General features: G+C 46.2%; 1 protein-coding gene, 1 long non-coding RNA gene and 1 other non-coding gene across 5 annotated transcripts in view; 1 reads left to right on the top strand and 2 right to left on the bottom strand.

The window, feature by feature from the left end:
- Positions 1-2,807: 2,807 nt before the first annotated feature.
- The window catches only part of OSCP1 (organic solute carrier partner 1), a 37,761-nt gene continuing 13,570 nt past the window's right edge, over positions 2,808-26,998 (bottom strand). For 2 of the 3 annotated variants that reach the window (XM_054555284.1, XM_024238902.2), the window contains exons 3-11: positions 25,674-25,828; positions 19,250-19,417; positions 18,629-18,709; positions 8,274-8,377; positions 7,679-7,807; positions 7,065-7,134; positions 5,385-5,524; positions 3,892-3,955; positions 2,808-3,157 (exon numbers count right to left, since the gene is read on the bottom strand). In XM_054555284.1, coding sequence (XP_054411259.1) covers positions 3,041-3,157; positions 3,892-3,955; positions 5,385-5,524; positions 7,065-7,134; positions 7,679-7,807; positions 8,274-8,377; positions 18,629-18,709; positions 19,250-19,417; positions 25,674-25,828 — 1,028 coding nt within the window. In that variant the 3' untranslated portion in view covers positions 2,808-3,040. Of the gene's footprint in view, positions 3,158-3,891; positions 3,956-5,384; positions 5,525-7,064; positions 7,135-7,678; positions 7,808-8,273; positions 8,378-12,811; positions 13,383-18,628; positions 18,710-19,249; positions 19,418-25,673; positions 25,829-26,998 lie in introns of those variants that run through there. The other variant, XM_024238909.3, reaches the window with a different exon arrangement.
- LOC112131304 (small nucleolar RNA SNORA63) lies at positions 3,349-3,477 on the bottom strand. Its single transcript, XR_002913398.1, has one exon. It is a non-coding gene; the product is annotated as a small nucleolar RNA SNORA63 (small nucleolar RNA).
- On the top strand, positions 5,372-9,178 carry LOC134760637 (uncharacterized). The gene is made up of 3 exons (XR_010138482.1): positions 5,372-5,597; positions 7,314-7,401; positions 9,029-9,178. It is a non-coding gene; the product is annotated as an uncharacterized LOC134760637 (long non-coding RNA).

Here is a 26,998-nt window from a genome sequence, read left to right as displayed (position 1 = left end):
GGGGCAGGGATGGGGCCAGAGTGCAGTGTCGTGATTCTGATCATATACCTTCCTCTTAAGTTCACTGGGCATTGGTGGATTACATGCTTATGCCCCTTTGCCATGGTTTTAAATGAATATATGTGTTTTTTAGTACTTTGTCCACATTTTAGGCAGAAAATAAAATCTTTTTAGAATTTTTATTTTATTTATTTTTATTGAGATGGGGTCTCATTCTGTCACCCAGGCTAAAGTAAGTGGCACAGTCATGGCTCACTGCAGCCTCGACCTCCTACTTTTTATCTACTTTGCCTCCTACTGACTCCCATGCTTTCTCTGGAAGTCCTGAACCACCAAGCAAGTAAACTTGTTTTTCTTTTTTTTTTTTTTGAGACGGAGTCTCGCTCTGTCGCCCAGGCTGGAGTGCAGTGGCACCATCTCGGCTCACTGCAAGCTCCGCCTCCTGGGTTCACACCATTCTCCTGCCTCAGCCTCCCGAGTAGCTGGGACTACAGGCGCCCGCCACCACACCCGGCTAATTTTTTATATTTTTAGTAGAGACGGGGTTTCACCGCATTAGCCAGGATGGTCTCGATCTCCTGACCTCGTGATCTGCCCACCTCGGCCTCCCAAAGTGCTGGGATTACAGGCATCAGTCACTGTGCCCGGCCATAAACGTGTTTTTCTTAATATCTGTGCAAGTCTAGAGACATGAAACTCACAGATTGCCTCATCATGGAGCTGTCATACCAGAGATCTGCATCTTGTTTATTTACTGATAGGACAGATACGTTTGAAATCACCAGCATCGCTCTGGGATTGGTGGAGGGAGGAGGCTGCGGCTGCTTCTCGGCACCTCATGGCCCACCTCCAAGGCTCTGGGACACACTCAGAGCGGTGACATTCCGATATGTGACAGCAAGGTGGGAGCCGGACTCAAAACAGGTCAGAACCTTCCCATTCATCTGTCTCCCAGTCAGGCCCCCCTGAATGGTGGCCAGATTGCTGAAAAGAGACTAAAACGAAAGGCACTTTGTACATCTGATGAAACAGGTGTTTTATAGCACAATATGCTTCTCCTCCCCAACAGACTTTTCGTGAGTATGTGGAGGGGGAGGGTGTCTTTATAGGTAAGGAAGTGTAACTTTAATGGGTAGGGAGCAATTAACATTTATTTGGTGATTTATATATATATACATTTTTATTGAGACAGAGTTTCGCTCCTGTTGCCCAGGCTGGAGTGCAATGGCACAATCTTGGCTCACTGCAACCTCTACCTCCTGGGTTCATGTGATTCTCCTGCCTCAGCCTCCCGAATAGCTGGGATTACAGGCATGCGCTACCAGGCCTGGCTAATTTTGTATTTTTAGTAGAGACAGGGTTTCTCTATGTTGGTCAGGCTGGTCTCGAACTCCTGACCTCAAGTGATCTGCCTGCCTCGGCCTCCCAAAGTGCTGGGATTACAGGCGTGAGCCACCATGCCCAGCCCTTGGTGATTTACATTCTGTATCCAAACACTTTGTCTTTGGAAAAGCCAAACGGCAGCTTCCATTACATTCTAGAATGATGTTCACCTGATCTGTCCCAGGTGTGAGGGGATGGAGAGGTTCCTGTAGTTGGCCCAATCTCAGGCAATGACCAGCTCAACTTAGTTTCTCTCCAGCCCTCTGCCATTCTGGATATTCCTTCCATAGGACTGAATGGGTCTGAACCTGCCAGTTACTCAGTCCCGGGAGGGAGCCCATGGCAGAGGGCTGCTGCGCCTTTCTGAAGCAGTAAGGGCAGCCCTGGCTGGAGACATTTTACATGGATTCCAGTGAGACCTGGCCTCCTGCTGCATCCTGCAAAGTCTGCTCCTGCCCAGGGAAGCGGCTCAGCTGGAATGTGGAAGGGAAAGGGGCATACCACACATGCCTCCCATGCACCCAATCTAGGGTGCTGTTTGGTGACTCATGGTGACGCAGAGGAGACTGATGTCACAGTGCATCCTGCCGGGTATCTTTTTTTTTTTTTTTTTTGACACATAACCTTGCTCTGTCGCCCAGGCTGGAGTGCAGTGGCGTGATCTAGGCTCACTGGAAGCTCTGCCTACCAGGTTCATGCTATTCTCCTGCCTCAGCCTCCAGAGTAGCTGAGACTACAGGCATCTGCCACCACACCCGGCTAATTTTTTTTTGTATTTTTAGTAGAGAAGGGGTTTCACCGTGTTAGCCAGGATGGTCTCGATCTTCTGATCTCGTGATCCGCCCGCCTCAGCCTCCCAAAGTGCTGGGATTATAGGCGTGAGCCACCGTGCCCGGCCTATGCTGGGTGTCTTTAGAAGGCAAAGCACACTCAGGGGTAGAGTAAGACCCTGGGGGTAAGAAGTACATGTCATGCTGAAAAGAAGAAAATATTCTCTTGGTATACATGTCAGTATGGGATAAACTGACACCGCATGGATAGATGGACGTGTGGGAAGTACTGATGCTGGCATGTCCTGCCTGGGGCCAGCTGAGTGTTCCCCATCTTGGCCTTGCTTACTCTTCCTCTGAGGTTACTGTTCCTAGTGAGCCATGGAGAAGAGGGTCTTTTACACTGAGCCCTCACTGTTTATGAAAACTGCCTCGAACAGTCATTGATTTCAAACTTGCCTACATGCAGAATGTATCCCAGAAAGCCGAGGATTTTGTTAATGTTTACAGGCCTTTGTAGATCCCCACAGGAAAGCTGAAATAGTAATCCTGATAATGACAGTAGGGGTGACCCCTTACCCACTCTGGGGCTCAAACCTATGGCTCAGGAGGCTTTTGGTGGTTGCCACAGAATTAAGAATAAAATGGGAAAGGTCAAGTTTAAAAGTCAGAATATATTTCACTGAAAATATGTGTATGTGTGTGCCTTCAAGAGTGAGTGCTCCCCAAGGGAGACTCACACAGTTCCTTACAGCATAAACAAGAACTAGACGTAATGGCTTCACTCAGTAGAAAACTAGCAGCATCATTCTGGGCCATGGGGCATTCCCCAGGGGTCACCATCTAGCAGCCTCTCCCTGGGGGCAGAGGACGCCTGGTCAGAACAGCTATAACTCATCCATCATGGCGAGCAAATCGTCCCCTTTGCTGGTGCTCAGACTTGGCTGCTCCATGATCTCAAACTCCCCCATGATTCGAGCCAGCTCCTCGCTCCGTTGCTGATCCTATGAGGCAAATGAGAGGTAAAAGGGCATGAAGAGGCTGTGCTGGCAGGACGCCTCTTTGTGCACTAGGCACTTAGTTTTTTGTCCCACGACTGATTATGTTTCAGTTGCACACCTGTTTGTCAGAAAAGGGACTGTAGTTACAGGCTGATCAGAGAGAAGAGGGTCTATTTTTTTTTTTCTTAATCAACATGTATGTGACCAAGCATCCCTGGCTGCTACAGAATAGCAGATGGGTATAGTTCAGAAACAACTTTAATTTGAGCAGGGGGAATGACAATACAGCACTTAACAGCTATATTGTAGTCTGAATCCTGCTTGAAAAAGAGGGTCTCTGAAGTTCAACGTTATATAAGATGAGGAAGGGAGGAAGGAATGCTGGGTACGGTGGCTCACCTTTGTAATCCCAGCACTTTGGGAGGCCGAGGCGGGTGGATCACTTGAGGTCAGGAGTTCAAGACCAGCCTGGCCAACTTGGTGAAACCCCATCTCTACTAAAAATACAAAAAAAAAAAAAAATTAGCTGGGCATAGTGGCGGGCACCTGTAATCCCAACTACTCGGCAGGCTGAGGCATGAGAATTGCTTAAACCTGGGAGATGGAGGTTGCAGTGAGCTGAGATCGAGCCACTGCACTTCACCTGGGTGACAGAGTGAGACCCTGTCTCAAAAAAAAAAAAAAAAAAAGATGAGGAAGGGAATAAGATTGGACCCTGTGTAATCCCCTATACGTACCTGGGTGGCTTGTATGTTGATAACTTCATAGGATAACTCTTCTGGCCTGGTTAGCGCTGCTTGTCTGGATGAGATGGTAAAGAAAATGGGTGCAAGGTTAGGGTTCTTTCCCTGCCAGCATGGCAAACTGGCTCTTGATCAGTTGGCAACCTATTTTTTCTGCCTCATCTTCTGCCATTTCTCTTAAACTTTCTACCCCATCTCCCACCAATGTTCCCTATGATCTAGAAAGTCAAGTTCTTTTATGTCTCTGTGACTTTGCACATTATAAGCCCTGCCAAGGATGTTTCTTCCCTTCCTCTGCTTGGCAAACTCCAAGACCTAGATCAAATGCCAGCCCCTTCAATCTGCCAGTGCAAAGTCAGTCACTGTCCTCAATTAGCGCATTCATGACACGGCACTGAAATAACTTATATCTGTACATGTTCACTCTCCCACTAAGCTGAGAGCTTCCTGAGGACAGGCTCTAGGTCTTACACTCCATCTTTGCATCCCCAGGACTTTACATAGTACCTGTCACACAGAAGTAAACAAAAGAAGTTATTAATAGTTCAATGAAAGGTGACACTCACGCCAAATACTTGGTTTTGAGGAGGATCACATGAGATAACGCATGCAAAAGTGCTCTGTAAACTGTAAAGCACTATAAATCACCGTGGGTGATTTACTATTGCTATTGGTTTTGGGTGATACTGTCTAATACAGGGAAATCAAGCTCCAACCTCACTCTGGTTTCTTAACACACTGTCTTAATCTGGTCATCCTGGCTTCTAACACTGCTCATTCAGCTGTTCTCTGATAAGTAAAACATATAACTCTTTTTTTGTTTTGTTTATTATCATTTTTTAGAGACAGGGTGTTGCTCTCTCTCCTAGGCTGGAATGCAGTGGCATGATCACAGCTTGCTTAACCTTAAACTCCTGGGCTCAAGCGATCCTTCTGCCTCAACCTTGTGGGTAGCTGGGACTACAGGTACGCACCATCACACCATCTCTTTTTTTTTTTTTTTGAGACAGAATCTTGCTGTGTCTCCCAGACTGGAGTGCAATGGCGCAATCTTGGCTCACTGCAACCTCCGCCTCCTGGGTTGAAGTGATTTTCCTGCCTCAGCCTCCCGAGTAGCTGGGACTACAGGCGCGTGCCACCACACCCAGCTAATTTTTTGTATTTTTTTTTAGTAGAGACAGGGTTTCACCACGTTAGCCAGGATGGTCTCGACCTCCTGACCTTGTGATCCACTGCCTTGGCCTCCCAAAGTGCTGGGACTACAGGCGTGAGCCACTGCGCCCGGCCCCATCTCTTTTTTTGAATGACTCTGGAAGGTTCAGGCCATTTCATCCTGGTGGGCTATTTAGATTATTAAATTTGTTGGTATTTTATTTGTGATATTTACACAAATATTTATAAGTGCCACTGGTTTGTAATAGCCATTTTGTGTTCTTGTCATGCTTGGGATTTTTATCTCTCTTTAACAAAACAGGTTTAACACATACTCCTCTTCTTCATCGGTGGTAAAGAGATTCAACCGGAATCCGGGCTCAGGGCCACTGGGTTTCTTAATCTCCATCCTTCCCATCAGCCTGGCCAAGAAATTCAGCTCTTCTTTAGCAAGAGGGTTTGGAGCAATGCTTTCCTGCAGAAACAGTTGCATGATTTTTAGCCACATGAAGGCAATCACATTTCCTGCTAAAACCTTAGAGACACAGGTAGGTATTATAAAATAAGGTGGAACAATTGCTATTTAAATTATTTCTGGGTCCAAATAAAATGTAGAAAGCAGGCTTAACCAAAAGAAAAACAATCACGTTAGAAGCAGAGGGAATGTAGCAACCTTGCAAACCAGAGATTTTCATACTGTCCGCAAGAGTGGAAGCCCCCGGGATCCACATTTCTCCTCTCACTATCTTCCTCCTTGAAGGAGAAGTGTATGGCTTCCTTTCCTGTCAATCGGGTTCCCTCAGCATTTACAAGTCGCCTCAGTCCAGTCTCCTTCCAGAGGCGCTGCCACACTGCCCTCAGGTGGTGACGGCCGGGAACACAGTCTCGAGTCCATTCCCTCCTCTCACAGTCCTCATCCTGCCTCATCCTGCACCCCTCTTCCTTCTAGACTGGCCTCCCCTGTTCTGCCTCTCCCCTCACTCTGCCACCAGTTACCTAAATGCAGTTTTTGTCTCATTTCTCCCTGGCTTGAAACAAACCCCTCTGCCTCCTGTCGAAAGAACAAAGCCCAAACTGTTTACGACCCTTCCTGGTCAGGCCCCAGTGTCCCTGTCCAGGTGAGTCTCTGCCAGCAAGCCTCCATGATGCTGTGATCCATTACGTAAGCCTCGTGGGAGACACTGCCATCGTCCTCCCGGGAACACTCTTGCCCCTCTGTCACCTTGGTCCGTGTGCCCATTTCTCCCTCTCTGCTGTTTCATGGTTTACCTACTCTAGAGCCCCACTTCAATATCCCCGCCTCTGAAATGCCTTCTTGATCCCTGTGATCCCTGTCCACTGGACAGACATGAATTCCTCTGGCACAGCACTTTGTTCAGGATCCCCAGCCAGTCCTTCCTTCACCTCATTTGAGTTGTTTCTTTCGCCGTCTTTCCCAGGGTACCACAGGCCCCTTCAGGATGGGACCACATCTACGTCGGCTTCGTGTCCCTGGGTCCCCAGCCCATAGAAGCAGTTGAATAAATGTTTGCTGAATAATGTAATAGTCTGTGGTCTCTCCTACGGCTAGCTGGGAGCCAGTTCAGCAAAAACTTGTCAGGATGGAATTCAGAGAAACTAAAACCCCCCACTCTGACTTAGCTACCACGGCGCTATAGAGGGCAACATTCAAAAGAAATGTTTTAATGATCAGAATACACACGAGTGCCGATGTCAGCAATCACGGACCTAATGGCATTGGTCCTACGCTACCGCATATGTCCTGGTGTGTGGCTCCTCTTAATTATGGTGGCTGAGCCAAGCCTAAAATTACCTAATTAGTGAGATCACTGGAAGTCTCCATGAAAAGCTACAATGAAAACCTGTGTGCTCATAAAGTGGAATGGAGAAGATTGCACACAACAGGGGAAATGTTGGCTAGATCTGGAATCTAAAGCGTTCTCACCTCTCTCTTTATGTAGACTTCTATATCTAGAGAGAAGCTGTGAGGGTAGACAAGGAAGGCAGCAGCTCACCTGGGTCCGTGAGGCTAAGTTCTTTGATGATCCAGACATATGGGTTTCCACAGGCCGATTCACGCTGTACCTGGTGTGTCAATAGAAAATGGTGACATTATCCAGCCCCTTTCCACGGACTTCCCTCTAACTCGTAAGCATAGTTTGTAGCTTTTATTCTGAGACATTAAATAGCATCCAGAAAGGTGCTGTGGGTACAGAATGCAACTGAGTGCGTGTTAACCACTCACATTTCACTTCTTCCTAAAGAAAAACACCTGGGGAGTCTGGGTGGCAATGCCTCCTCTTGTGAAGAGTAACACGCATCACTGAAAAGACATGCAGCTTTACAGAACGGGTAAGTCTTTCTGGATTTCCACTGCAACACAGATTTTGGCTAGTTCTCTTGCATGGCTATTGAACATCATGTATCTTTTCATTCTGTTGAGTTGCCTTATGTTTGGCATTCCTGGGTGCCCTTTGAAACGTCAGGCCTCTGTATGCAGTGTACCTAAAGGGAAATTACCCCTATTGTTGGCAGGGATTTTCATAGCAGAAGTCTGGCTGTTTTTCTTTTTTTTTAAATGAAGTGACCTCCCTTGGACTCGAATTCACTCAGAGAAGAATTTGCTTACATGTTAGTTCCCAGTTTCAGGACTCGGTCTCCATAAAGTTCAAAAGAACCTTCTTTGGGTGCAGGGACATAGTTTCCACCATGCTTGAATTCTATCCTCTTCACTTCTTCACCTTTGTTGTTGAACATTCTACAATACAAAGTATGACATGATGGAATGTTCTCCAAGCTTAGGTAGTCCTGAAGGCTTCTTTATTCTTTGTACTACAGAACAAAAAAGGAATATATGCTCTCCTTCAAGATAAAAGTGCTGGTTGTAATAATAATAATAATAATAATACAATAATATTTATTGAGCATATGTATGTGCCAATTGCTTTGTAAACACGTTAGAGCGCTATTATCTTATCCATCCACACAGTAACCATTGAACAGATGAGGAAATTAGTCCTGGGGAATTGGGTAACTTGCCTCAAGTCCCTCTACTAAGTGACAAGGTGGGGATTAGAACCTGACTTTTTCAATAGCTGTTTTACTGAAGAAAGAGAAGGGCTGGGCAGACTGTGAGTGGCTTGGCAGTGCGGCATTCCGTGTGCGGCCCATGTGCTGATTTCCTAGCACCCCAAACACAGCTCTGATCATTGTTGGGAATTCACCTGATGAGTCCTGGAACTTCAGTTCCCCAGGGAACAGGCCCGGACACCGGCAACACAAAGCGACCGTTATTATTCTGAACTTTGTCCTTTAGAAACATGGATACCTGGAAAAAATATATTTATTGTCATTTTTCTTGGTATATTTTCATAGACATCAATATTCTGAGGGTGGAAAGTGCGTAATGGTTTGGGAACATGACCTATGAGTTTATAACAATAAGAAGGGAGAGGCCGGGTGCAGTGGATCACACCTGTAATCCCAGCACTTTGAGAGGCTGAGGCGGGTGGATCATGAGGTCAGGAGATCGAGACCATCCTGGCTAACACGGTGAAACCCTGTCTGTACTAAAAATACAAAAAATTAGCCGGGCATGGAGGTGGGCACCTGTAGTCCCAGCTACTCAGGAGGCTGAGGCAGGAGAATTGCTTGAACCTGGAAGGCAGAGGTTGCAGTGAGCCAAGATCGTGCCATTGCACTCCAGCCTGGGCAACAGAGCAAGACTCCTCTCAAAAAAAAAAAAAAAAGAGAGAGAAAAAATTACACTTGCAGAGTTAACTGTATTTTAACAAACAGAACTATTTTTTTTTGAGATAGGGACTCACTTTGTCACCCAGGCTGGAGTGCAGTGGCACGATCTTGCCTCACTGCCACCTCAGCCCCGCCAGCTCACGCGATTCTCCTGTCATAGCCCCCAAGTAGCTGGGACCACAGGTGTGAGCCACTGTGCCCAGCTAATTTTTATATTTTTTTGTAGAGATGGGGTTTCGCCATGTTGGCCAGGCTCAAAATCCTAAGCCCAAGTGATCTGCCTGCCTCGGCCTCCCAAAGTGCTGGGATTACAGGCGTGAGCCACCGTGCTTGGCTACAAACAGAACTACTTTTGAGCAGCGCAGCAAACCTTCCAGGTGAGTCCTATTACCCCCATTTTAAAGACGAGAAAGCTAAAGTAGAGAGTGAAGTGACTTGCCCAAAGAGAGCAGTAAGAGGCAGGGCCAGGATTCAAAACCAAAGGTGACTCCAAATTCCACCCGTATTCTTTGGTTCCCTGCCTACTTTCCATGCAGCTGCAGGCCTTGAGCTGTAAGAACCTCATATGGCCACTTTCTACATGAGGCAGCTCAGAGGTTAGGACGCCTCCTCAAGGTCAGCCAGCTGGTAAGGGGCAGAGCTGAGGATTCAAACTCCTGTGATTCTGACTTTGGAGCCCGAGCCTTATCCACATGCTGGACTAGAAAGAAGGATGGGGCTGGGGCAGGGGGATCCAGCTGGCATTTAAGTTTGAGGGTCTTTTAGGTGACTGAAAACACATTACACTTATTCCTTCTCCTGGGTTCGTGTACCCTGTATAGAGATTTCGGTCACTCACAGATTAAATCTCATAAAGATAGTAGCAGTTAATCAGTTTTACTGGGTCTTGGCTTCCTTATCTGTAAAATAAGAGATGAGCTTGAAGATCTCTTCAACTCTAATATTCTATAAGGTTATATTAGTAACATAATCAAGAATAAGCATCTTAGGCTGGGTGTGGTGGCTTACGCCTGTAATCCTAGCACTTTAGGAGGCTGAGGCGGGTGGATCACCTGAGGTCAGGAGTTCGAGACCAGCCTCGCCAACATGGTGAAACCCTGTGTTTACTAAAAATAAAAAAATTATCAGAGTGTGGTGGCTCATGCCTGTAATCCCAGCTACTCACGAGGACAAGGCACGAGAATGGCTTGAACCCCAGAGGTGGAGGTTGCAGTGAGCCGAGATCATGCCACTGCACTCCAGCCTGGGCAACAGAGCAAGACTCTGTCTCAAAAAAAAAAAAAAAAAAAGGAAAGAATAAACATTTGTTGTGTGAAAGGCAGTGAAAATGCAAAGTGGTAAGAATGTGTGAGCTGGCAGCTTGGCATACTGATGTTAGACTCTGTAGGCTTAAATACTGGACGGGCCACTTCTGGGTTTTTGGGAAATTACACAACCTTTCTGTGCATCAGTTTTCCCTTTGGTAACCTGGGGGTAATAACAGTAATAATAATAGATAACTTGGTGGGTTACTGTGACAACTAAATCAGACAATGTATAAAAAGTAAAGCCGGCTGGGTGCGGTGGCTCACGCCAGTAATCCCAGCACTTTGGGAGGCCGAGGCGGGCGGATCATGAGGTCAGGAGTTCAAGACCAGCTTGGCCAACATGGTGAAACCCTGTCTCTACTAAAAATACAAAAAATTAGCTGGGTGTGGTGGTATGTGCCTGTAATCTGGCTACTCAGGAGGCTGAGGCAGGAGAATCGCTTGAACCCAGGAGGTGGAGGTTGCATTGAGCTGAGACCTTGTCACTGCATTCCAGCCTGGGCAACAGAGCAAGACTCTATCTGAAAAAAAAAAAAAAGCAAAGGCTGACACATAGACTATGTGCTCAATAAATGGTATTATAAGTCTATTTGGACACAGACACAGGACACAAGCATAAAATGGAGAAAAATAACACTTTAAAGCAGGACATGCTACATAGCAGGTGCATAGAAGCTTGCTGAGGAGAATGACTGCTGGCATGCTGGGAGTCTGGGGGGAGGCAGGCGTGACTGTGGGTCTGGAGCTGAGCCTGGAGGAAGAAGGTAGGTGTAGAGACACTTCAGAGATGGAGATGAGCAGGTATGAGTCACGTTTTCAGGGGAATGTGTAAACTGGTTTGGTCAGAGGGTTTGCTGGATGACGTTTAAGACATTTTTAGCCTCAAGATTCTGTGACCAAGGGATGTGAGTACAGGAAAGGAGAAAGAAAATTTAGAGGGAGAATTGAGAATATTTATATGTGCTAGAACCTCTGTTAGCTTAATCTTATGAAGTTGTCTATGGCATGGTAGATCTGAAATGTACAAATTTAGGTCATGTGTGTGTCTGTGTTTGGCCTGAGACTCTGCCAGTGGCTGGAGAGGACTGTTAGGTCTGTCTGCTTGCTCAGCCCCTCTGCTGGCCTTTTCTTCTCCCTCCACCCTTTCCTTTCCCAGGTGATCTCGTCTCCTCCCATACTCCAGGGCTCACCTCTGAGCTCATGGCTCCCAGCTCTCAAGGTCCCACTACAGCTCCTTCCCTGGCACCTGACCCATCCATCCCACTGCCTGTCACACATTTCCATCTACGGGTTCCCTAGGATGTACCTCAAATTCCCCCTGCTCAGAACAGGGCCCATCTTTATTTCTTCCTCAACCCTTCCCATGTCTGTTCAGTTGCCAAGCCTTTCCTCTCCACCCCAACTATTGCTCCCCACGCAGGCCTTCACTGTTTTCTGCCTGCCCCACTGCAGAAGCCTCCTGTCTGGTCTCCCTGCCTTCCTTCTTGCCTGCTGTATTTTTTTATTTTAATTTTTTAAGGCAGCGTCTTGCTCTGTAGCCCAGGCTATAGTGCAGTGGTGCAATCTCGGCTCACTGCAACCTCTGCCTCCCGGGTTCAAGTGATTCTCCTGCCTCAGCCTCCTGAATAGCTGGGACTACAGGCGTGTGCCACCATGCCCAGCTAATTTTTGTATTATTAGTAGAGACGGGGTTTCACCATGTTGGCCAGGCCGGTCTCGAACTCCTGACCTCAAGTGATCTGTCTGCCTCAGCCTCCCAAAGTGCTGGGATTACAGGTGTGTGCCACGGTGCCTGGCCTCTTTTTTTTTTTTTTTTTTTGAGACGGAGTCTTGCTCTGTTGCCCAGGCTAGAGTACAGTGGCATGATCTCGGCTCACTGCAACCTCTGCTTCCTGGGTTCAAGCGATTCTCCTGCCTCAGCCTCCCGAGTAGCTGGGATTACAGGCGCCCGCCACCGCGCCTGGCTAATTTTTGTATTTTTTAGTAGAGATGGGGTTTCACCATCTTGGCCAGGCTGGTCTCAAACTCCTGACCTCATGATCCACCCGCCTCGGCCTCCCAGAGTGTTGGGATTACAGGTATGAGCCATGGCGCCTGGCCTTTTTTTTTTTTTTTTTTTTTTTTTTTGACACAGAGTATTGCTCTGTTGCATAGACTGGAGTTCAGTGAACATGACCGTAGCTTACTGCAGCTTTGAAATCCTAGGCTCAAGGAATCCTCCGGCCTTGGTCCCTCAAAGTGCTTGGATTACAGGTATGAGCCATCATGCCCAGTGGCAGAATATTATCACGCCCAGCTAATTTTTGTATTTTTAGTAGAGACGGGGTTTCACCATGTTGGCCAGGCTGGTCTCCGTCTCTTGACCTTGTGATCCGCCCACCTTGGCCTCCCAAAGTGCTGGGATTACAGGCATGAGCCACTGCACCCAGCTGAAAGCCTTTTCATTATAATGAATTTTATCTTGTCGGAACTGGGAAATCAATATGGCTGTTTATGTTACTACCAATTCATAAAATAATACCCAAATATGCAGCCCTGATAACAATATGATACGGAATTTTTAATATTTCAAAATTATTTTAAATTTAATGAAAAACTTAATCTTATTTGTACTTTCATATTTTTTATTTTAATCAATGACAGAGATCTTAATTTATATTGATGTTACTATTGCTTCATCCATAGCAAATACAATTCTTCATGAGAGTTAAAAATAAGGCCGGGCGCTGTGGCTCGCGCCTATAATCCCAGCACTTTGGGAGGCCGAGATGGGTGGATTGCCTGAGGTCAGGAGTTTGAGACCAATCTGGCCAACATGGTGAAACCCCGTCTCTACTAAAAATACAAAAAAATTAGCCAGATGTGGCGGTGTGCACCTGTAATCCCAGCTACTCGGGAGGCTGAGGCAGGGGAATTGCTTGAACCAGGGAGGTGGAGGTTGCAGTGAGCCGAGATGGTACCACTGCATTCCAGCCTGGGCGACAGAGCCACACTGCATCTCAAAAAAAAAAAAAGAAAAAGAAAAATTTGGCATCAGAATTGAAATCTATTTATCTTCCTTTGTCTATGGAGGGGAAATACAATAAGGCACTAAATACATTGCATTTCTTCCCCTTTTTAAATTTTATTTTGCCCAGGTACAAAACTCAAAGGTCTCAAAAGGGTATACATAATGGAAAGTCAGTCTCCTTCTCCTGTCCTCCATATAGTTCCCCACTCCTGGAAGGCAACACTGTGAACAGTTTCTTGCATATGCTTCCAGAAGCACTCTCTCTGTATATGTACAAACAAATACATATATGTTACATATGCTGTTTCAGTTAATCCTGCCAACAAAATTAGGTATTATAATTTTCATTTTTCAGATGAAGAAACTAAGACTTAAGAGAAGTTATTTGCCCAAGGTCATGGAGCTAGTCCTATAGTTGGGATTCATTTTCTTAATTAAAAATTTTTTTATTTTGGCTGGGCATGGTGGCTCATGCCTGTAATCCCAGCACTTTGGGAGGCTGAGGCGGGCGGATCACCTGAGGTCAGGAATTTGAGACCAGCCTGGCTAACATGGTGAAACCCCATCTCTACTAAAAATACAAAAATTAGCCAGGCGTGGTGGCAGGCGCCTGTAATCTCAGCTGTTTGGGAGGCTGAGGCAGGAGAATTGCTTGAACCCGGGAGGTGGAGGTTGCAGTGAGCCGAGATTGTGCCACTGCATTCCAGACAGAGTGAGACTCTGTCTCAAAAACAAAACATTTTATTTTAAGGACAGAGTCTCCCTATGTTGCCCAGGATGGTCTTGAACTCCTGGGCTCAAGTGATCCTCCTGCCTCAATATCCCAAGTAGTTCAGACTACAGGCACTTGCCACTGTGCCCAGCTCTGGAGTTGAGATTCAAAGAGAAAGGTGAAGCTGGGTACAGTGGCTCACACTTGTAATCCCAGCACTTTGAGAGGCCAAGGCAGGCAGATTGCTTGAGCTCAGGAGTTCAAGACCAACCTGGGCAACAAAGCAAGATTCTGTCTCTACAAAAAATACAAAAAATTAGCCAGGTGTGGTGGCATGCTCCTGTAGTCCCAGTTACTCGAGAGGCTGAGGTGGAAGGTCACTTGAGCCCATAAGATTGAGGCTGCAGTGAGCCATGATTGTGCCACCATACTCCAGTCTGGGCAACAAAATGAGAACCTGTCTCAAAAAAAAAAAAAAAAAGAGAGAAACATGTCTGGCTCCAGAGCCTGGGCTTGTTTACCATATCATACCATCTTTCCCACATCAGTTGGTTAAATTGTGGCAAGAAACAAAGCCCTGTCCAAGAGAGACAGATTCAAAATTCAGAAGCTCAGAATTTTTTTTTTTTTTTTTTTTTTTGAGACATGGTCTTGCTCTGACACCTGGTCTGAATCATGGATCCATCATGGCTCACTGCAGCTGTCCTCCCATTTCAGCCTCCTAACTGGGACTATAGGCATGCACCACCATGCCTGGCTAATTTTTGTTTTTGTAGAGACGGGGTTTTACCATGTTGCCCTGGCTTCAGAAATGTGTTTTTATTTTATTTTTATTTATTTATTTATTTTTTTGAGACAGGGTCTCAGCCCAGGCTGGAGCACAGTAGCATGATTTTTTTTTTTTTTGAGATGGAGTCTTGCTCTGTCGCCCAGGCTAGAGTGCGAGTGGCACTAACTCGGCTCACTGCAACCTCTGCCTCCCAGGTTCAAGCGATTCTCCTGCCTTAGTCTCTCGAGTAGCTGGGATTAAAGGCGCCTGGCTAATTTTTGTATTTTTAGTAGAGACGGGGTTTCACCATGTTGGCCAGGCTGGTCTCAAACTCCTGACCACGTGATCCACCCGCCTCGGCCTCCCAAAGTGCTGGGATTACAGGTGTGAGCCACTGTGCCCAGCCTAGTAGCATGATCTTGGCTCACTGCAGCCTTGACCTTCTGGGCTCAAATGATCCTCCCACCTCAGCCTCCCAAATATCTGGGAATACAGACACGCACCACCATGCCCAGTTAATTTTGTATTTTTGGTAGAGATGGGGTTTGTCATGTTGCCCAGGCTGGTCTCAAAACTCCTAGGCTCAAGTGATCCATCCACCTTGGCCTCCCAAAGTGCTAGGATTACAGGCATGAGCCACTGTGCCTGGCTAGAAAATGTGTTTTTAAAAGTTAGGATGTAGAATTGCCTGGCTATGTAGGCATGGCAGGAGGAGAGGGGCCCAGTTGGGAAGCATAGCCCACAAGAGTATGAGGGCCTGAGCCAGGATGGTGGCAACAGGGATGGAGAGGAAGGTGTGCCAGGGCATGGTGGCTCACACCTATAATCCTAGCACTTTGAGAGGCTGAGGGAGGAGGATCACTTGAGCCCAAGAGTTAGAGACCAGCCTGGGAAACATAGTAAGACACTGTCTCAAAAAAAAAAAGGAAAAGAGGGTGTAGATATGGACAAGGCCGACTCTCTTTTTTTGTTTGTCTGTTTTTTTGTTTTTGAGACGGAGTCTCCCTCTGTCGCCCAAGCTGGAGTGCAGTGGTGCGATCCCGGCTTACTGTAACCTCCGCCTCCTGGGTTCAAGCAATTCTCCTGCCTCAGCCTCCTGAGTAGCTGGGAATACAGGTGCTTGCCACCATGCCCGGCTCATTTTTGTATTTTTAGTAGAGATGGGGTTTTACCATGCTGGCCAGGCTGGTCTCGAACTCCTGACCTCAGGTGATCTGCCCACCTCGTCCTCCCAATGTGCTGGGATTCCAGGCGTGAGCCGCTGTGCCCAGCCGACTCTGTGGGTCTTAGAAGCAACTGGAGAAAGATCACGGAAGGGGAATCAAAGGTGACATTCTGGTTCTGGGTCTTAGAAGCAACTGGAGAAAGATCACGGAAGGGGAATCAAAGGTGACATTCTGGTTCTGGGTCTTAGAAGCAACTGGAGAAAGATCACGGAAGGGGAATCAAAGGTGACATTCTGGTTCTGGGTCTTAGAAGCAACTGGAGAAAGATCACGGAAGGGGAATCAAAGGTGACATTCTGGTTCTGGGTCTTAGAAGCAACTGGAGAAAGATCACGGAAGGGGAATCAAAGGTGACATTCTGGTTCTGGGTCTTAGAAGCAACTGGAGAAAGATCACGGAAGGGGAATCAAAGGTGACATTCTGGTTCTGGGTCTTAGAAGCAACTGGAGAAAGATCACGGAAGGGGAATCAAGGTGACATTCTGGTTCTGGGTCTTAGAAGCAACTGGAGAAAGATCACGGAAGGGGAATCAAAGGTGACATTCTGGTTCTGGGTCTTAGAAGCAACTGGAGAAAGATCACGGAAGGGGAATCAAAGGTGACATTCTGGTTCTGGGTCTTAGAAGCAACTGGAGAAAGATCACGGAAGGGGAATCAAAGGTGACATTCTGGTTCTGGGTCTTAGAAGCAACTGGAGAAAGATCACGGAAGGGGAATCAAAGGTGACATTCTGGTTCTGGGTCTTAGAAGCAACTGGAGAAAGATCACGGAAGGGGAATCAAAGGTGACATTCTGGTTCTGGGTCTTAGAAGCAACTGGAGAAAGATCACGGAAGGGGAATCAAAGGTGACATTCTGGTTCTGGGTCTTAGAAGCAACTGGAGAAAGATCACGGAAGGGGAATCAAAGGTGACATTCTGGTTCTGGGTCTTAGAAGCAACTGGAGAAAGATCACGGAAGGGGAATCAAAGGTGACATTCTGGTTCTGGGTCTTAGAAGCAACTGGAGAAAGATCACGGAAGGGGAATCAAAGGTGACATTCTGGTTCTGGGTCTTAGAAGCAACTGGAGAAAGATCACGGAAGGGGAATCAAAGGTGACATTCTGGTTCTGGGTCTTAGAAGCAACTGGAGAAAGATCACGGAAGGGGAATCAAAGGTGACATTCTGGTTCTGGGTCTTAGAAGCAACTGGAGAAAGATCACGGAAGGGGAATCAAAGGTGACATTCTGGTTCTGGGTCTTAGAAGCAACTGGAGAAAGATCACGGAAGGGGAATCAAAGGTGACATTCTGGTTCTGGGTCTTAGAAGCAACTGGAGAAAGATCACGGAAGGGGAATCAAAGGTGACATTCTGGTTCTGGGTCTTAGAAGCAACTGGAGAAAGATCACGGAAGGGGAATCAAAGGTGACATTCTGGTTCTGGGTCTTAGAAGCAACTGGAGAAAGATCACGGAAGGGGAATCAAAGGTGACATTCTGGTTCTGGGTCTTAGAAGCAACTGGAGAAAGATCACGGAAGGGGAATCAAAGGTGACATTCTGGTTCTGGGTCTTAGAAGCAACTGGAGAAAGATCACGGAAAGGGAATCAAAGGTGACATTCTGGTTCTGGGTCTTAGAAGCAACTGGAGAAAGATCACGGAAGGGGAATCAAAGGTGACATTCTGGTTCTGGGTCTTAGAAGCAACTGGAGAAAGATCACGGAAAGGGAATCAAAGGTGACATTCTGGTTCTGGGTCTTAGAAGCAACTGGAGAAAGATCACGGAAGGGGAATCAAAGGTGACATTCTGGTTCTGGGTCTTAGAAGCAACTGGAGAAAGATCACGGAAGGGGAATCAAAGGTGACATTCTGGTTCTGGGTCTTAGAAGCAACTGGAGAAAGATCACGGAAGGGGAATCAAAGGTGACATTCTGGTTCTGGGTCTTAGAAGCAACTGGAGAAAGATCACGGAAGGGGAATCAAAGGTGACATTCTGGTTCTGGGTCTTAGAAGCAACTGGAGAAAGATCACGGAAGGGGAATCTGGTTCTGGGTTAAGTGAGTGGGAGAATGGTGGTGGTGCCTCAAAAGAAGTGAGAAAGCCAGGCCAGCACCTGAACTGTGGGGATTAGCTTAGCTACAGACATCAACTTGTAGGCACTGGTGGGCATCCTGGTGGGAGGTTTCAGCAAGGTGGTGGAGATGTGAGTCTGGAGGGCAGGGGTGGGGCCAGGGTAGAGTAGAGGTTAGACTCAGGAGTCACAGGCAGAGGAGTTGGTAGACAAAAGGGTGAGGAAGGAGATGCCTAATTAGCAGGAGGTGGATAGCGACAGAAGGAAGGTTTGGAGACAGATGGCGGGAGAGGAAGGAGTAAAAGGCATTGAGATGGGAGAGGGAAGGGAAGAGAAGCCCAGGATGGTACAGAGCCATGAAAGACCTGGAAAGGTGAGAATTCCATGGAATAGGGGCAGCCTCCTGACAGTGTCAGATACTGGAGAGGTCAAGGAGGATAAAGCTCAAGAAAAGGTTTTGCAGTTGAGATCAGGCTGGTGACTTGAGAGCATATTTCCTCTGGAGAAGTAACAGAAGAAACTATATTTCCAAGAAACTCACAAGGTAATCAAAAAAGAATGGCAGCATCACTGTCTTCCTTGGTCCATTTAAAAACTGCTGAGATGTATTATCAATATCTTTATCATTAGAGAGGCAAACCCTGAGGACATCACTAACTGGGCAAAATCTCCGTCCTTGTCTGCCCTCATGACTACCAGGGTTGTTTCCCTGGTACAGCAGCTCCTGAGTGTTCCCGGGGCTGCCCATTGACTTACTCGGATGTGCAGGTCTTGGAAGAAGATGAGGAGTGTCTGCCGGATAAGCTGGAACTCCCCTGCAGAGAGACCACCATATATCTGCCAAAGGCAAGCAGAAAGCAGCACTTCACTTTCCAAGAGGGATGAGTAATACGCACAGGCAGGGCAGATGGGTGCTCAGGGATGGAAGCCAGATAGGTAAGGAGAGGACTGGGCTGCTGGGCAGGAGGGGCAGCGGGAAGACCAGCAGTGCTCCCTCTCCACGGTGACAAAGCCTGTTACCCCACACCTGAGCAGGGGTACACTTCCTCTCTCCCATTCTCCACAGACCTGGAGAGCCTGTTCCCCAAGATTTAGCAGAACATCCACCACCAAATCCCTTTCAGAGAAGTGAGGAGAAAATGGCTATGTTCTGTATATTGCTTTTCCAATTGTGAAGGCATCAGTAAGAAGACATAAGATGATGATCCCTATTATATTACCAAAATGGACACGGATTGCTTTTGAGAATGTTCTGGGAGAGTGGCAGGCTTTGCCATTCCTCATCCTGTTCTCTCTGTCATAGAATCTACCTGTTCTTAACAGAGGGATGAGAAAAAGTACTGGGGCTGAGAGGCGAGAAACTGATGGCACTCTTACTTCTGTCAGCTGCTGGAAAGCCTCATCCACTTGCTGCAGGATGGTTGGGGAGTCTCGGATGAATCCCTTGATGGTATCCAAGTGATTGAAAGTGACCAGCAGCACATCCTTGGGTCGGGGACACAGCAATACTTGATATTTGAAAGCCATGGTCATCAGGTCATAGAGCTGCCAACCCACACACAAGCAAAAGAAATGGGATCATATCAAAATCAGGTGTGAGAATCTCCAGTGATTCAGTCAAGCATTTACTGAAAACCAACTCTGGGCTTGCCATACAGCTTGGGGGACTATATCACTTATCACTCAAACCAAGACACTTCTGAGGGTCAAAGCGGGTGCTTTTAATAATTAAGCCAGGAAAACAGGAGTAAGCCAGCACATTCCTGGGCAAACCAGGATTTCTGGTCACCTGATATGTATTGTTAATGGGATACGTCTGAAATAATATTGGCAGCAGCAGAGTCCCAAAGTGAGCACTGGATCTGGAGAAAGAAAATGCAAATTTAAGTACTCCTTTCCTCCTAACTTATTGTATAACCTTGGCCAAGTTTCTTAACCTCTTTGGGCCTGAGTTTTCTCATCTGTAAAAAAAATACTCTCTAATTTCCCAATGTTGCAGAGGTGCTGAGAGCAATAAATGAGGCAATATGTGTGCAAGTGGCAAGTATAGAGTTCTACAACTTTATAAGAATCATTTTAAGTGATGAACTATGTGGATATTAACAAGCCATCTCCACATAGGTGTGGTATGACCATACATGAAAGATCAGAAGGGAGGAACTGGTGGGGACCAAAGTGGTGAAGGCAAGCTTTGTGGCACAAGTGGCCTTATATAGCCCTCCAGGCAGCTGCAGGATTTAAATTGGCTGAGGGCAGAGGAAAGGCATTCCAGTTGAGGGAAACAATACACGTGAGGGCCTGGAGGCAGCAATGAGTATGTTATTTTTCTGGGAGAAAGAGGAGAATGGCCTGAGGACAGTTTATGTTGGGGATGGCAGGTAATAAAGTTGGGTAAGTATGGCAAATAAAGATGGCAACAATAGAAACTGGGGACTTCAAGAATGGGGAGGGAGGGAGGCAGGAAGGGGTCAAGGGTTGAAAAACTATTGGGTACTATGCTGACTACCTGACTGATGGGCTCAATTGTACCCCAGACCTCAGGATCACGCAATATACCCATGTAACAAACCTGTGCATGTACCTCCTGAATATAAAACAAAAGCTGAATTATTAAAAATAGAATAAAGTTTTTGGGGAGATACACAATCAGATTTAGACTAGATGTAGTAGAAGTTAGGGGGTTAAAGTTTTCTGAGCTGACATGATCAAAGTGGTGACTGAACGAGATCTGGCAATGATGAGCTGTGACAGAAGAGAGAGACTAGTTAGGGGCAGTAGCTAGCACCTGGTTCCTAAAAAGATTACAGTAAATATCTACTGATTGCATGAATGAAAGAAATGTTGCTGGAGCAATCCAGACTTAAGGCCTGGAAAAAAGATAGTGGGAACGGAGAAGTCAGGGAAAGGAAGATCACGTGACATTTAGAAGAAAAAGCTGTCAGTAGGTGGTGACTGCCTAGATTTGGGGATTACGCGATATTTAGAAGGAAAAGCTGTCAGTAGGTGGTGACTGCCTAGATTTGGGGATTACGCGATATTTAGAAGGAAAAGCTGTCAGTAGGTGGTGACTGCCTAGATTGAGGGGATGATGATCAGGGTTGTCCAGAAGGACTGCAGCCTTTTTAGCCTAGTGCAGGTGGGGAGGGATGATGCTATTGATGGAGGAAAGGACGTCTGAGGGATGTGGGAGCGGAGGAGCCAGGAGAGAAGATGGACAGTTAACTTAAGGACATGTCTGGGGCAGGACTGAAACGATAAACAACTACCATCTGAGTGTCATGCCAAGCACATGGATATATATTACCTCATTTGATCCCATTTATTCTTCACAAGAACTCTATGAGGTAGGTATTAGCCCAGTTTAATAATGAGGAAACTTGCCTAATTTCACATTGCTGGTAAGCGCAGAATGATATTTGACCTCAAGACTATCAGATTCTAAGGCACTTGCCAGGACCCTGCTACACAATCCCATTTCTCCTACCTGCAGCCAAACATTTCCACTTAGAAGGTGGCATACAATCAGAATAGCTGGCCAGGTGCAGTGGCTCACGCCTGTCATCCCAGCACTTTGGGAGGCCGAGGCGGGTGGATCACCTGAGGTCAGGAGTTCGAGACTAGCCTGGCCAACATGGTGAAACCCCATCTCTACTGAAAAGACAAAAATTAGCTGGGCGTGGTGGTGCGTGCCTGTAATCTCAGCTACTCAGGAGGCTGAGACAGGAGAATTGCTTGAATCTGGGAGGCAGAGGTTGCAGTGAGCCGAGTTAGTGCCACTGCACTCTAGCCTGGGTGACAGAGTGAGACTCTGTCTCAAAAAAAAAAAAAAAAAAAAATTAAAACAAGCCCCAGAAAACAGGAATAGCCTGGTGTGTGTGCGTGGGGGTTGGGAAAGTACAATACTGGAGATACAGATTTGAGACTCTGCCATCATTGTCAAACATTAAGTGCTCGTATATAGGAAACCATGCTAGAAATAAAGAATAAAAACAGGTATAAGATGAAAGGAATGCCAGTTCAGAGTAATTCAGTAAATTGGGTCTCACAGCTAGTAACTGGTAGAGCTAAGGCTTAAACTCAGTTTTTTAATTCTAAGTTCTGTGTCCTTCCTCTATGGAAATTTAAACTTCTTCTTCTTTTCTTTTCTTTTTTTTTGACATGGGGGTCTCACTCTGTTACCCAGGCTGGAGTACAGTGGCGTGAACACAGCTCACTGAAGCCTCAATCTCCCCTGCTCAAGCTATCCTCCTGTCTCAGCCTCCTGAGTAGCTGGGACTACAGTTGTGTGCCACTGTGCCCAGCTAGTTCTTCTAATTTTTAGTAGAGATGAGGTCTCACTATGGTTTTTTAAAATATATTAAAAAATATTAGAGATGGGTTTTTGCTATGTTGCCCAGGCTGGTCTTGAACTCCCAGGCTCAAGTGATTCTTCCACCTGGGCCTCTCAAAGTGCTGAGATTACAGGTGTGAGCTACTGTGCTCAGTCTCTAAACTTTTTTAAAGGCAGAGAGAGAAGAGCAAGCAGAACTGAAAATATAATTAATATTTATTGAACAGCTATATGCCAGGCCTAGGTATGTTTCTCACTTAATTCTCCTAATAATTGATGAAGTAGCATTTATTATCCTCATTTTACAGATAAGAAAATGAAGGCTCAGAGAGTTAAAGTAACTTTTTTTTTTGTTTTGAGACAGAGTTTTGCTCTTTTTGCCCAGGCTGGAGTGCAATGGCGCGATCTTGGCTCACTGCAACCTCTGCCTCCCGGGTTCAAGCAATTCTCCTGCCTCAGTCTCCCAAGTAGCTGGAATTACAGGCGCCTGCCACCATGCCCGGCTAATTTTTTGTATTTTTAGTAGAGACAGGGTTTCACCATGTTGGCCAGGATGGTCTCGATCTCTTGACCTTGTGATCCGCCTGCCTCGGCCTCCCAAAGTCCTGGGATTACAGGCATGAGCCACCACGCCTGGCCGAGTTAAAGTGACTTTCCAAAGGTAAGTGGCAAGAGGTAAGAGGGCACAGTTAAAGGCAGTCTGTCTCCCTGAGTCTTCTAAGTACCAGTAATAAGTGAGTGCTGACTCTGCAAATCTAACTTCCACCATCAGTCACCATGATTTTTAAAATTTTTCTATTTTTTTTTTTTTTTTTTTTGAGACGGAGTCTTGCTCTGTCCCCCAGGCTGGAGTGCAGTGGCATGATCTCGGCTCACTGCAAGCTCCGCCTCCCAGGTTCACGCCATTCTTCTGCCTCAGCCTCCCGAGTAGCTGGGACTACAGGTGCCTGCCACCACACCTGTCTAATTTTTTTTTTTTTTTTTTTGTATTTTTAGGAGAGATGGGATTTCACCATGTTAGCCAGGATGGTCTTGATCTCTTGACCTCGTGATCCGCCCGCCTCAGCCTCCCAAAGTGCTGGGATTTCAGGCGTGAGCCACCGCGCCCGGCCTTCTCTCTATTTTTTTAGAGACAGGGTCTTGCTATGTTGCCAAGGCTGGTCTTGAACTCCTGGGCTCAAGCAATCCTCCTGCCTTGGCCTCCCAAAGTGCTGGGATTACAGGCATACGCCATTACACCTGGCCTTTTAAAATTTTTTTGTAGAGATTTGGTCTTGCTATGTTGCCCACGCTGGTGTTGAACTCCTGGCCTCAATCCCAAAGCACTGATATTAGAGCTGCAAGACACTGTGCCTGGTAGTCCTCTTTCACATTGGGGGGGGGAAGTTGTAAAGGAATTATTATTATATTTTACATTAAGTAAAGACCAAACTTCAAAGATTTCATTAGTTTCCCCCTGACATCCTATTTCTGTTCTGAAATCTCATCCAGGACACCACATTCTATTCCGCTGTCCTGTGTCCTTGGGCTCCTCTTGGCTGTGACAGTTTCTCTGACTCTCCTTGACTTTGGTGACCTTGACAGTTTTGAGTACTGGTCAGGTATTTTGTAAGCATGGCCAACAAACAGTATTTGTGTGATGTTTTTCTTATGGTTAGCCTGGGGTTTGGAGTTTCGGGGAGGAAGACCACTGAGGTGAAGTTCCATTTTCATCACATCATGTCAGGGTACATACTGGCAACATGACTCATCACTGTTGATGTTACCTTGACCATCCGGTTGGGGTAGTTTATCAAGTTTCTCTACTGTAAAGCTAATTATTTCTTCCCTCCTTTCCATACTGTACTCTTTGAAGTGCAGCCCCCACCTAAGGAGGGGGAGTTACACTCTCCCTCCCTGAGGGCAGAGTATCTGCATAAATCATTTGGAATTCTTCTAAACAGACTTGTCTGTCATCTGCCATTTATTTATGTGGAATTGTTATTATTATTATTATTATCATTGTTATTCAGAGGTAGATATATTCTTGAAGGAATTATTATTTAAAAAATCACAGCATCCCAATACTTTGTTTCCCAAAGAAATAGATATGTTCACATTATGAGTAAAGACTGTTTTTGAACTTGCTCTAAAAAATATCTGGTTTCTACATTGCAGAGCTGAGATTTGTGAAGAATGAGCAGAATTAAAGTTTTAGGGTTGAGTGCTTTTTAAAAATTTTTTATTTATTTTACTTATTTATTTTTGAGATGAAGTTCTACTCTGTCGCCCAGGCTGGGGTGTAGTGGTGTGATCTCATCTCACTGCAACCTCCGCCTCCTGGGTTCAAGTGATTCTCCTGCCTCAGCCTCCTGAGTAGCTGGGATTACAGGTGCGTGCCACCACACCCAGCTAATTTTTGTAATTTTAGTAGAGATGGGGTTTCACCATGTTGGCCAGACTGGTCTCGAACTCCTGACATCAAGTGATCCGCCTGTCTTGGCCTCCCAAAATGCTAGGATTACAGGTGTGAACCACCACGCCCAGTCAGGGTTGAGTGCTTTTATTGTGTTAAGGCATGTATTCCAGGGGTTCATAAATATGGGCATGAAAGCCAGCACTCTTGTCTGGGTGCAGTGGCCCACACCTGTAATCCTAGCACTTTGGGAGACTGAGGCAGGAGGATTGCTTGAGCCTGGGAGTTCGAGACCAGCCTCGGCAACAAAGTGAGACCCCATTTCTACAAAAATTTAAAAATTAGCCAGTGTGGCCGGGCGCGGTGGCTCACGCCTGTAATCCCAGCACTTTGGGAGGCCAAGGCGGGTGGATCACCTGAGGTTGGGAGTTCGCAACCAGCCTGACCAACATGGAGAAAACCTGTCTCTACTAAAAATACAAAATTAGCTGGGCGTGGTGGTGCATGCCTGTAATCCCAGCTACTTGAGAGGCTGAGGCAGGAGAATCGCTTGAACCCAGGAGGCAGAGGTTGTGGTGAGCCGAGATCATGCCATTGCACTCCAGCCTGGGCAACAAGAGCGAAACTCCATCTCAAAAAAAAAAAAAAAAAAAAAAAAAATTAGCCAGTGTGATGGCATGTGCCTGTAGTCCCAGCTACTTGGGAGTCTGAGGCAGGAGAATTGCTTGAGCCTGGGAGATCAAGGCCGCAGTGAGCTACGATTGTACCACTGCACTCCAGCCTGGACAACAGAGTGAGATCCCATCTCAAAAACAAAAAAAACACCCAAAACAAATCAAACAAATAAAACCCAGCACTCTCTTTGGGCGGGTGGAATGACATAAACAACAGACGGGTTGTTGTGGATGATTTCTGAGGTCTTTCCCACTCTGAAACTCAACAACTACTAGTATTTACACATGCCTGTTTCTTGCAAGGAACCATTGCATACATCATCTCATGTGACCCCAGTCTATGATCATCCACAAAAGGTACAAAAAATGCAACCAAGATGACAAAGGCAGCTGTCTGCTCACCTTATCCATGCTGGCCTGGTTCAGTTTCATAATGGAGGCATGAGCCAGGCGCTCATAGACAGTCCTCAGGGCCTTCTTGGAGTAGAGCTCTTGAGGCTTGAATAATTCCTCCATAAACTTTCTATTGAACATGGTGGAGATGATGTCATTCAGAACTGCAGAGACAAGAGAGAACACAGCTGAGCAAAGTACTGAAGCAAGCCTATCCCGAAATGCTCGTTGTGTACAGGTACAGGAGCTGAGCGTGTACAGTACAGAATTGGGATGCTGTATGCTTGGTGAGATCAGCTCCCTGAGGGGACCACACAGGTGTCCTGGTAGAAAGCAGGGCTCTGAGAGTGCTTTATGACACCATTTCAGGGAAGACATAAATGAAGACAAGGCACTAATGTGTTGTGCTTCAGAGATTATAAACTCCTTATATAAATATTATCTCACTTGATGATAAGGGGAATATTTCTTCTTTCTTTAAAAAAGATTACTGGCTGGGTGTGGTGGCTCACGCCTATAATCCCAGCGCTTTGGGAGGCCAAGGCTGGAGGATCACTTGAGGCCAGGAGTTTGAGACCAGCCTGGGCGACACAGTTAGACCCTGTCTCTACAAAAAATTGAAAGCAATTAGCTGGGTGTGGTGGCGGGCCTAGAAGCTGAGGCAGGAGGATCACTGGAGCCCAGGAATTCAATGCTGCAGTGAGCTCTGACTGTGCCACTGTACTCCAGCCTAGGCAACAGAAGGAGATCCTGTCTAAAAAAATAAAATAAAAATAAAAATTCCTATAATTTTTAAAAGCAAATCTAAACATTTTTACTTAAAATTAAATATTATAAAAATGGGACCAACAATGGTAATTGACTCTTAATAACACCTCCTGAAAACAGACAAGTCTACCCACTGGTTAGAGATTAAAACACTTGTAATGTTGCTACAAGACATGTACTTTGAATAGCACCATTTTTGAATGCCTTAATTTCCACATTTGATCTATAATCTTGATACTACAGTGTAGTGCTATATCTCACACTGCTGTTCAAATGGAAAATTTCCCTCTGGTGAGAAAGAAGTGTACAAACCAAAGTGTCCATAGTTTTAGGTCTTCATTCATCTAGATATTTTGCACTACTGAAATGAAATATCACTAGTTAAGGGCCAGGAAAACCCTCAGGTATGAGAAATAGGGAGAGATATGGTTGAACATAGATTATCCTTAATTAAACCAGTTATCCTGGCCTAAATGTGAACATATGTGGATACCGAGAACATACACTTATAGAAATTCAAATTTGAAAGAAAACTGGGTTACTTAAAATAATTATACAAAATCATT

The sequence above is a fragment of the Pongo abelii genome, chromosome 1, assembly GCF_028885655.2.
Source record: "Pongo abelii isolate AG06213 chromosome 1, NHGRI_mPonAbe1-v2.0_pri, whole genome shotgun sequence".
In the NCBI taxonomy this organism is placed as follows: Eukaryota; Metazoa; Chordata; class Mammalia; order Primates; family Hominidae; genus Pongo; species Pongo abelii.
This window is presented reverse-complemented; position numbering and strand designations above follow the sequence as displayed.